Raw genomic sequence first — 11,822 nt, 5'->3', positions numbered from 1 at the left:
TGAATTCGTGTTTAAAATTTTGATCCTTGTTTTGGTAGCTTATCTTTCAGATTTCCATTGCTCGAGAAAATGCTCACCCTTATGGTAAAGTACTATCCGACCTTGCTCCATCACTATGGTCGATCGTGTGAGTCTCACATAGCCTCACAAATAGGTCTCACATAGTCAATCGTCATAATTCCAGTATAATTTCCCCCTTCGTAACGAGGCGTGCTCTAGTTTATCGTCTAGGGAAATGGAAGAAAAGATCACAGGCACTGGCCACATGGCCGGCACATGCAATCGTGAATCATTCCTCTAAGGTCAGGGAAATAATGTAACAATGATGACAAATGCTGTTGAGATTGAATTGTTAAATATAAATGAATTGTCAAACTAATCCGACTAGAGAAACTTCTTGATTAGGCACTTTCTGAAGATCTCATTGAGACAGCTCTTCAGCACATGGACCGGAGATAAACTCATCCCAAGTTGATACAGCTTCGTTTCTTTCTTACACTTGCATGTTTGAATCTTTTTCAGGCTTGAAGTTGAACTCCAAGAATCACTCCTCTTATGACAAAATCACTCAGAAAAGAAGAGAACTTCTGGATCATCGGACGAAGTTTTTGTTGAAAGCCTAACACAATCAGTTCCACCAACTTTCATCCCATTTACAAACACAATGTAATGAACAAAAGAAATAAGAAAGAGACAGTTCAATGGTAGAGGATCGAAATAATACAAGCAAACAATATACCCAGTATAAAAAATTTGAAACTATACCACCAACTCATAAAGATTCCATCAACTATACGTCCCCTTCCTCATGTCCTCACTAAAACGTCCATTTCCAAATCTTGACCCTCGCGTCGACCTTGCACTTCGCTCCTGCTGTCGACGCCGTCACCGTCGCCGTTGCGTTACCACTCGGGACGCTTACCTTAATCCCCAAGCACGTCACTCTGATCCTGACCTTCGGCGACTTCAAGCTCCCCATCTTCGCTTTGACCTTCGTCTCCAACTTCACCTCCAACGGCAATCCGTTCTTGCTCTTCATGTCCGACGTCAGCTGCGTGAGGGACCCTGCGTCGATTGCTCCACCACCGCCGTTGCTCGTGATTGAGGTCTCCAGCAACGTGGTGTTCTTGGTCCCATGCACGAAGGAAGGGAAGGAACCATCGCCGACGTCGACGCCATCGCTGGAGATCGATATGGTTATGGGGCCGTAGTAGTACACGAGCTTCTTGTTAGGGTTTTTGGCGGTGACGTTGAGGTCGAACTTGGAGCTGACGGTGGAGGAGGATTGGGAGACGTTGAGGTAGGAGAGCTTGAGGGCGGAGACAGAGAAGGAGGGGCGCTGGGGGCGGTAGAGGAGGAAGACAACGGCAGCAAGGATGGCGGCGAGGAAGAGCAGGGCGAGGATGAGGAGGGTGAGGAAGATGCAGAAGGAGCAGCAGCAGCCGCGGCGGTGCCGGTGCCGGGGCTGCGGGCGGTAGGCCGGGCGGTTGGCACCGTAGAGCTGGGCTTTCGTGGCGGGGAACGGCGGGTTCGTGGCGGCGGCACCGTTGGGGGTGGGCTTGGAAGGGTAGACTTTATCGGCCATTTTGAGAGAGAGAGACAGAGAGACAGAGAGAGATGTAGGATTGTAGGAAGATTTGTTTTAATTCAAAATAAATAGAAAAGCTAAGGAAGATAGAATAATAAAATCTTCTTCTTTTGGAGAGAGAGAGAGAGAGAGAGAGAGAGGAAAATGTGAATGATGCAATGACATTAAAGAAAAGGTGGAACGGCAAGTAATGGAAGATGGATAACCACAGCGTACCTAAAATGGAAGAAGTACCTAAATCACTATCTTTGTGAGCTTGGCCAAATCATTCTAAAACATTTGAGGATGTGTGTGTATCTGGTGCAAAACGACCATGAAAATAACCTAGCATGTTCCATCAAATTAATCATTGTTATCATTAGGATCAAAGGTACTTACCTCTACCGAGTAAATGTATTTCGTATGCAAGGTCCAAATAGTGACTTCTCTAGTACATGCGCAGTCCATTTTTAGTAGTTGCGTTCGCTTCATAAGCATGTGAAATATCATCTTCGCAAGACTACATAATTTATTGTGACATCGGCCCATAAACAAGTAGAACTCTTAATGGTGATCATATATACCGTTATTAAAGTAAAGAGGGTCTCCTACTTTTGAATTCGGATCTTTTCTGTCTTACAACAACTCTTGATAAAACAGCATTCAAATCTTGAAATACTTTTATCCTTACACATTTACTATATCTCCTTGAATGGTGTAGTTTTAACAGTGATTTCTTTTCATTATTTAATGATCCAATGTTTCATAATATAAAGCGATTTTGTTTGATCTTTCCAATTGAGAGAGAGAGAGAGAGAGAGAGAGAGAGAGAGAGAGAGAGAGAGAATGCATCCCTTTCTTAAGAAAATCCATCGATGTTACCCCTTCAACTACTGCATTTTAAACAATGTTGAAAGTGAAGGTTGACCTTCCATTAGGACTAACTAGGCAAAACTCAAATGTGGTGACATTTAACGCAACCCATTTTTTTTCTCACATGGAGCCCATAAAATATTGATATGCTTTTGTGAGAATTTGCAGAGAAAACCTTACACATTAATGAAAGGTTGCATCAATGGATTGCGCAGTTTGCAGAACTATAGGAAAGACTATGTAGGATGCAAGTGGCAAATCCCAGGTCTGATCATAGCTCTCACCCTCTCTCTAGTAGGGACAAGAGTTTGGGATAAGCTCTCAGACCTGGGATCATAGCTCTCACCCTCTCTCTAGTAGGGATAAGAGTTTGGGATAAGCTTTGAAACTTTTCTGGGAAATTGTGAAAACGAGATGACAAAATGCAAAGCAGGTCAAAAGCAATCACGATAAGCTATTTTTTCTTTAGCCTGATGTGAAAGTTGCTGCATCCGAGTATGTGAATGGATTGATTCAGGCTGTTGTATTGAGGAACATGCTTCAAGAAACTGGAAGAAAGTGAGATGTCATCGACTCAAGATTTGTTCTATGAATAAATAACGAGAGAAGCAGGTGTGGCATCACATCACAAACTCAACATGAATCAACCAAAAACAATTCACTAGTTGCAATGACAATCTCTCTCTCTCTCTTCCTCCCCACTCTTTTCCACGTTCTCAATCATTGATTCATTGGTAAGTGAAAGTCAACAGAAACAGCAAATTTGATTCCTCACCAGCCAGCTTGTTCGTTGTTAATTGTTATTGTCAGACTGGCTTATGATATAGCCTGGTGCGCTGAATTTATAACTTCGTAGGATGAGTTGGAGCATCTCAATCACTCCCATTTTTCTCGGGAAAAAAGTTAGTTCATATTTCCCTATTTGTTCATGGGGCGCATGAAACCAATTATGTTTCTCTATTTTTTTATTTTTCTATTTTCAGAAACAGGTTTGGAACAGAAATCCATTTGGTAACGCAATTTCATTTTTCTATTTTTGAAACAAATTTCTATTCCAAAAATAGGTTTGGAATAGAAATCAGAAGTAAAAAAAATTTACTTTTCTATTTATAGAACAGAAATTAAAAATAAAAACTCTTCTTATCGCTCGCTCTCGCTACTAGCCGACTACCCCCTTGCCACTAGCTAGTGCCGCCAGCCGCCTCCCGCCACCGCCGGCCGCCTCCCGCTATCGCCCACCTCCCGCCGTCGGCTGCCTACCACCGGCATCCTTCGCCAACTGCCTCCTCCCACTGCCATTCTCCGTCGTTTGCCACCGCCCAACGTCAGCTGCAACCCGCCCACCGCCGCCTCCCGCCGTCCTTCACCGCCACCTGCCGGCCGGCTCCCACCGCCGGCTACCGGCCGCCTTCCTCCACCCCAGCCGTCGTCCTCCCCTGCCGACCGCCGTGCTCCACCGGCCGCCTCCGACCGCCCTCCACCCCCAGCAGTCGCCGCCGCCGGCCGCCATGCTCCACCACCTGACTCCGGCTGTCGCCTGGCATCGATCGCCTCTCGCCGCCAGCCGCCGTCATCCACCGCTGCCGGCCGACCGCCTCCCACCGCCGGCCACCGTCCTCCACCCCCCGCCGTCCTCCTCCAGCCGTCCGGAAAGGAGAAATTTTGTATTGTTATCAAACGAATTTCTATTTTGGAAATATAAATTTTATGTCATTATCAAATACGCATTTTTGCTCAAAAACTCGTCCACGAAATAGAAATAGAAAAATTTATTTCTGGAACAGAAATTGATTTCTGGAACAGAAATATTACCATGAGCGCCCTCAGTTTCTCCAACCATTCTCTCTTTGGTTCAGCAGCACTTGTTCTGATGCGGGAGAAACTCTCGCTTATGTTTCTCGTGATTTATCAGATTAGTCAAACTGGGTTTAGACACAAACTACCAAGTTTCATCAAATAATGAAAAAGAAAAGACACAAAATACCAAGAACTTCACAGTAGACTCACAAACACTGCCTGGTCAATTGATTGATTTGTAGGAGTCATAGAGAACTCTTGCTTGTGAGAAAGATTTCGTTGTAGATCACAAAAGTCATATATATCTTACGCGAGCATTTCAACTCCAGTGTCAAGCTGATACAGAATCTGATCTACTTAACAGGATTCGCTAGGAATGAAATTCTTTACTGCTCGAATCAAGAGCTTGAGTCCCGGAAAGGTTCTGTGCTATTTCAGATGTAAATTTTCGGGTGATGCTTGCATGAATGGCATGAAAACAGACAAGGCCCAGTAATTATAAGTCAAGAGTGATTAATTAAATGGATTAATGAGCAACAATTTTTCATTTAGCATTCCTACCATCTTAGATCCAGTGAAGTTCTGTCAAATTCATCAACGAAATGAGCTAAAAGCATTCAAACATCTTTCATTCACCCCGGTCCTAGTGGACCGCAATGTGGATAAAAAAAACAGTAGATTATAGCTGTTCACATAAGACTAACACTAAAGGGAACTGTTCATCTCCCAAGCAATCAGATTCTTCTTCTCACTAATTACAATAACTAGTTACATTTTAAAAGTGACAACATACGCTATCTCAATAACTAGTTACATTTTAAAAGTTACATTTTGGCCCTCACGCCGCAGCTGCTCGTCCTAGTCTTTTTCTCAAGATTTTAGCTCCCATATACCTGCATATCACAAGATGGTTATATTAGTGCATTACATATTCGACCTTTTTTCTTTTTTTTGAATTTATATCCTTGAAGGGAAAAAATTGCAGAAGTACCTGCCCATCATCATGACAGTGGCTTGAGGATTAGTCCCTGGGGACTCGCTGAATGCTGAACCATCGACGACTCGGAGCTGATCAATGCCAAGGACCTTGTTCTCATGGTCCACCACCTTGCCTACGTGGCATCCTCCGTGGTAGTGCCAGATGGTGATCACTGTGTCCCTGCAGAACTGCTTGAGGGACTTGGTGTCATTGGTGTGTTTGGGAATGAGGTTGACATTAGCCTTGACGCTGATGTTGAGCAGCTTCTCTGTGGTTTGCTTGTCCACTCGAGTTAATTCCGTGAAGTACTTGGACTGCACGACCTTGGTGGCCAGGCGGATGCCCTCAATACAGCGCTCCAGGTCATAAGGGTGACTGAAATAGTTGAAGGTGATCAAAGGGTTGTCGTCGACATTGGTGTTGATTAGCCTTAGCTCGCCTTTGGACAAGGGGTTGGCGAGCTTTTCGAGGATGAAGCCTCCATGGAACACCTCATGAGGCAGGTTCCTTTTGTTTCGTGTATAGGCTTGAATGGCTTCTGGAGTTCTTTGTTTCGGGGGTATGGTGGACAACTGCCCGATCTGGTTACATCAAAAGATGGTCATCACGAAATTTACAGACTGCACACGGAGTGAATCAAGAAAACATAGCACTAAGTGGAATGGTTTTTAATTTGATGCAAAAGCTTCCTAGACCATGCTAGGGCTGCTTTAAGTTATATAGTAGTTAATATTCTGTAGGGAAATATCGATATCACCAGGGTCTTTGGTTTTCATTCTTTGCAATAAAGCTCACCTCTGCTGACATGATTCCGTGGTGGCAGCGAATACTATCAGTAGATTGCCCAAATCCACTGCTAGATTCAAGATAGAAACCTAACTCGGTGATCCCCGCAGTCTGAATGAGTGATTGATGGATCGGTCCATTTGTGGGTACAAAAATGGTGTTCATAGGGTTGTCCACTATGTCTTTCCCGACAAATTCCTGGTCCAGGACTGTGGATATGTTCAATTTTTCAAGGTCGGCTTTTGGTCCGATGCCGCTGAGCAGGAGCAGTTGAGGACTTCCAATAGCTCCACTAGATAATATTACTTCACTCTGCAGATTGCTCTTGAGAAACGCTTGATGGCCATTTCCGTTTTCATCTTTAAAGATGACTCCCACTGCCTTTGGTCGCTTCCCTGCGAAAGAAAAGGTTCACGTTCAGTTTCTAACAACTTTTACAAGTCGTTAAGATCATCAATACGCTTTATTTGTTCCCATTACGTGAGTAATCAGATGTAACTTCAAACTTTCAACAGCTTCAGTTAAGGACTATTGCGGCTATCGACTCTAAACGTTAAGAAGCCAAGTTCAAGAAGAGCCTTTTAGTGCCAAAAAGCTTGACAAGCACTGGCCCTGTGCAACATTCATGTCAATTGATAAGATTAAAATAGTTTACCTCTTGTGTCGAACGCAATCTTTTGCACTGTCGCATATATCAAGACAGTAAGCTTATGAGGATTTGCAGTGGCAAGAAGCTCAGCAGCAGTGTGGCGCCGGCCGTACCTATCAAAAATGGTGCCACCCACTTTGGTCCCATACAAATGATCGTAGGTGAACCCGTTAAAAGGTGACACCCCAACGTCCAAAAGACTGTCCTTGAATGCCCTTTGCCAAGGCGGAAAGTCCGGCCTATGGACAATTTGCTTCTCGACCCACGCATGCGACTTGTTCACCAATTTCTCGTCCCAACCTACCTTTCTTATGAACCTGCAAGCAAGAGCATAATACAATTATTAATGCTGAAGTTTTAGAAACAGTTAATTCAAACAAACAACCAGTATTCGGTGATTTAAGTGGGGGATCGTGGTGGTGGGATGCTGCGCTAGCCCCTCTCGAGGACTAGTCGGGCATCACCGCTGGTTTGAGCCTTAGCTCGCCGGCCGCGCGGACGCCTCGATTATAAAAAAAAAAAAAAACAAACAACCAGTACCATCTAGATATCTCAAACACATCGGGTCCACATCTTTTGGCCTTCACTATTTAATGTTTCTCTTTGTCCTAAAGTTAAAGGCTCATTTCATGAGAAGGAATGAATGCGAAGGGACCAGACAAGCATCTAACCAAATGAAGCAAAATGAGAGATGGGGATCATAAATGCGGTGACATATGGCACCAAGAGGATATAACTACTGTCACATGGTCACCGTCGTTGCTTTCAAATCTCAAGATTAATTGCTTCAGTAGCGAGATTGCAACGTCAAACCTGTCGACTTTGCCAAGCATGGTCTGCTTAGATGCCATTACATCTGCCGCTACGGCAGCAAGATTGACCTAGAAAGCGCAATTTCGCTTTCACAAGACCTCGTGATGCGTGATTAACAGTGATCAACCTCTAACCTGGTCTCAATATTACTTACAGCTACTCTTTCCTCGTATGGGAGATTGGGCCACGGTTATCCAGAAACTTATGATAAGGTGGGACATTAGTGCATTGACGGGCATTGAAATGTGGGAGCTGGTTCGAGGAATGTACAAAAATCAGACGTCTGTGGTTACAGCGTCTATTCTCCGTTCTTCTTCAAGAGTGAAACATACGAGGACTAATACAAGCAACTATATGTCTAGATCTTGTAAAACTAAGGTGAGACCAGGGAAATACAGAATGCAGAAGTAAATTTCCACAAGGTTTCCTAAGAGGCAGAGTAAATATGATCTACAAATGCTAGGAAGCACCACTTTCACAGGCTACAGCTGTATGGACATGTCAACAGTTTCCGGTGATGGTGAACTGTTTACATAATGGTTTACATTTATATCTCTTTCAGTTTCAACCACCCAAAAAAAGTTATGGCAACCCCACAAAAAAAGCAAAAAGAAGTTAATAGAACACCTACCTTGATAGTAGGTTCTGTATTAATGAGAAGGCATTTTTGCCTTTATGGTCAAAAGGATAGCTATCTCTCAAGTCAAAAAGGTAAAGAAAGAGACTGCAAGGTTTTAGGTGCATAGACATGTTCAAATTAATTTGCATTCTTTTTACCTAGAGGGAAAATGATATATATGCTCGCCGGGGAACATTTACTTTTGCATGATAGTAGCAAACACTGGCGGTGTAAAAAAAGTTTACACAAGTGGCAGTATCCACCCTAGATTTGATGGTTAGGGAGAGAGTGGGTACTTAAAATGCTGAAATCGATGGTTAATTAGACTCGTGTAAAGTTTTCTCTACACCGGCAGCGTATGTATTAATTTTCTGTGTACTGTTTACCTTGAAAAGCCTTTATTTGCTGAACTGGAAGTTGGCCACTGATATGAGGTTAATAAGACACCTAATCACATTCACATTCTATATCTTGGTAAGATTCTTATTTCACTGTACACTTCCATAATCCAAAAGAAGAAAATGGCTGTCTTTCTAGTACTAGTTTGCTACATATTCTTCTCTTGATTCTCATATACCCTACTGAAAGTATGGTCCAAGAAAATGAAATTCCTCATCCCTCTCCCAAGTAGTGATCTTTTCTCTTTTTTTCCTTTTTTACCTCAATCTTTAAGGAGACGTATCCCTGGACATAACAGTGTAGAAACTGCGTGCAACTATGAAGAGAAACAAGATTTGTATTATGTATATGCCAATGTCCTCGTAGGACTTACTCTGTGCTTGCTCTGGAATAGAACCCGGCATTGATGCAGGTGCCGCCACCCAAGACCCTAGCCCGAGAATTCAGAACGCCGTCCGTGGAGCTGAAGAATTGGGAGGCTGAGGTTTTCGATAGGTCCGCAAGGGTGAGGTGGAAATTCTCTAAGAAAGAGACGTTGGCATTTGCAAACGGGACGCCCCCTCTTTCGAGCAGCAGGACACTGAAGTTCTGAGAGAGGGTGGCCGCCAGGGGACACCCGGCAGTGCCACCTCCCACGATGATGTAGTCGTAGGCGTTGTTGACGCCATTCGATGAAAATGACGAGGGCGATGAGAACGTGCTTGCCTTCCGGATGAATGGGTACCTGTACTCTGAGTAATTTAGCTTCCCTGCATTGTAGAACATTGTGTCAATGCCAATGTTTGTTTTTTTACCTCCTTAATTTCTTCTGCCCATGTCTCTAATCAGCAGCCAACATTCAATGTGCAAATACTAGGAATGTTACGTAAATCAAAGCACCATTAAGGCAGTAACCCAAAAAGAATGGGAAGGAAAATGTAAAGGTTGAAAAAATGTACTGACTGAATGTGGCAAGTGCTTTTTGCGCAGGAGCAACGGGTAAGCTTCACTTGCAAAATGAAGTTCACATTTTTCCAATTTCACAGAAGAAAAGATCAAGGGTAATGGAAGATTGAATGGCCACGAGAAAAGATCAAAGAGACAAGGCACAGACTTTGCTATTTTTTCCCGTAAAAAAACTTGCTATCCTTCAGGGAACCAAAGTCCACGAAGGACAGTCTAGAAAAATCACAAAGAAGAAATACCATTAAACATAAAACCCCTCGAAATGCATATGTTTCTTTGTCTCAATCAGAACGAGGCACGATCTCTTATCTGAGAAGGCTGTGATCACAAGGATGGCAGACGTTTGAGGACATGGAAGACAAAATCAGGACACCCCCCCTCATGAGAGAGAAGCTAACTAGTCGTCACAACAAACAGAACACCGACTTCCTTCCTAGTCAAAAGCAACAAGAGACCAAGACGAGTAAAACAAACTCACACACATCCATTTCAGTGCCAAACTCTCGGAGAGAGAAAGAGAGAGAGAGAAGGAAAATTTGGAGGAAGAAAAAGAAGGGAAAAAGTGTACCTTGACATGGAGAGAGCAAGCGGAGGCAACTGAGGAGGAGTAAAGAAACACAGAGCTTGAGCGGCGGTGCTGTTGCGGTTGCTCCAACCAGAGCCATTGCAACAGCAGACAAAAACACAGAGAAAAGCAGAGGCTCGCGCTCACTGAGCTACTTCCTTCAAGCGCAATGTGGCTCGCTCTGGTTGGCCTTGTCCCATGCGCTGCTCTGAACGAGCAGATATGTACACCCCACTCAAAGCAACACCAAGAAAGATGGACTAAGCATAATTACGTGCAAAGTAAATGCTCGATGGAGAGCAGTGACGACAAAAAAATTAAAAACCCAAACAGATTTATGAACAAACGAGTAGACCCCGGGAAAATTTCCAGCTCCCACCCCATTAAAGATGCACCGAAGCTACAACTGGAAAGGGGTCATTCAATTCGACGGGGGATGAGGCTGAAAAGTGGCCACAAAAAATTATTTTCTTGAGGTTTCGGAATGGGAAAAAGAGAAGAAGAGGAGTAGTGAATGCCACGGTTGGAGTTAGGAATTCGTGGCTGTAGTGTTGGATTGAAGTCCCAAACCTAAATCCTGCCGCTGTACGTACGTGGACAGCTCATGTCATGCATCGAAACTTGCCATCCTGTATGTGTGTAGTATTAATGTAGCTTGTGTATTTTATACGGTTTTTTTCTATGATTTGGAGGAACTAGGGTATCAATGGGAAGCAGTCCTCCCAATGAAAGAAAGATTCTAAACCCGAGTCACTTGTCAAATACTTTCAAAAAGAAAGATCGTCATTTCCAATGCAATGCCTATTTCGTCTAATGATGCAATCGATGCATTAAAAATGAGTGTATTCTTTGTTAAGTTTGAGTAACGAACACCCTTGAGGACTCGTTAACAACACTTTTTGTACACTTAATGTTGGATGCCAGGCTTTTTGTCTATACAAAAAAATGAAGCGTTGAAATCATTTAAGTATCGGCATTAGAGTTATCTCATCAAAATATGGCATCTTGTTACAAAAAAAAAATGCCTCTAGGGGTTTTGTCAATGTGTGCTCTTAAAACACTTGTTAATCATGCGTTATAATGTGATAGTCACTTTGGAAAATACTTATTATGCTTATCGTGAGGATAATCAGGATATTGAAAATTACGATAATTCTTTATTTTGATTACTTCACAACTGCCATGGAGCATCTTTCAACGGAATTCGCAAAATATTATTTTGTATAGGCTGAATATCCAAATATGGCTCATTAGATGGCTTTAAACCCATCCAAAAGCTCAGCTGAAAGTTCCACGAGGCAAGTCGTCAAAAGATTTATGACTAAATTTGCCAAATTGAAATATTCAAAAATGAATTGACATCCATACAGTAGGTTTAAAACTTTTTTTTTGATAATTTCCCCCCCAAAACATACATGTTCTTGGTGGCTTTCATATAGTTAGTGCGAAAATCCGTGCGGCTTGACGGTATATGGACGCTACTAAATTTACTTACGGGATTGAAACGGCGATGCCAATATCACAGCGAGGATGGTATGACCAATCACGGATAAAAAACAATAACCAAACACGTTTTTGCGGATCGCAGATAATCTAGAGCATTCAAGTGCATAACATAACGTGGGGGAAGAACAGTAGAAGTGCCAAAAGTTGTGTACGGAGCTCACTTTGGTGCCAAAAGTTTCATACGGATCACTTAAATGTCAAAAGTTGTGAAAAACTATCACTTAAGTGCCATATCGCCGGAAATCCAACGTGGCATTTTTTTATTAATTTCTCAAGCTGCTGTGGCTCGCCGGAGGCTGATGTGGCATTTCTTTTCTTTTCTTT

The 11,822-nt window shown here is 43.1% G+C and overlaps 2 protein-coding genes across 2 annotated transcripts; both read right to left on the bottom strand.

The window, feature by feature from the left end:
* Positions 1-312: 312 nt before the first annotated feature.
* LOC115678451 (NDR1/HIN1-like protein 6) lies at positions 313-1,643 on the bottom strand. The gene has a single exon (XM_030601859.2). It carries the CDS (start codon positions 1,583-1,585, stop codon positions 818-820), a length of 768 nt encoding a protein of 255 aa, XP_030457719.1. The 5' UTR covers positions 1,586-1,643; the 3' UTR covers positions 313-817.
* A 3,259-nt stretch (positions 1,644-4,902) lies between these two features.
* LOC115678446 (protein HOTHEAD) lies at positions 4,903-10,465 on the bottom strand. The gene is made up of 6 exons (XM_030601852.2): positions 9,996-10,465; positions 8,856-9,231; positions 6,658-6,968; positions 6,012-6,397; positions 5,229-5,797; positions 4,903-5,130 (listed from the first exon to the last, which is right to left on the bottom strand). The coding sequence occupies exons 1-6, from the start codon at positions 10,090-10,092 to the stop codon at positions 5,076-5,078; spliced, it is 1,794 nt and encodes a 597-aa protein (XP_030457712.1). The 5' UTR covers positions 10,093-10,465; the 3' UTR covers positions 4,903-5,075.
* Between the last annotated feature and the right edge of the window lie 1,357 nt (positions 10,466-11,822).

This window comes from Syzygium oleosum, unplaced genomic scaffold (assembly GCF_021117445.2).
Source record: "Syzygium oleosum isolate NSW1041296 unplaced genomic scaffold, Sole_v2.1 Sole_v2.05, whole genome shotgun sequence".
Classification (NCBI taxonomy): Eukaryota; Viridiplantae; Streptophyta; class Magnoliopsida; order Myrtales; family Myrtaceae; genus Syzygium; species Syzygium oleosum.
The sequence above is the reverse complement of the archived record's forward strand: the minus strand, read 5'-3'. Positions and strand labels throughout refer to the sequence as shown.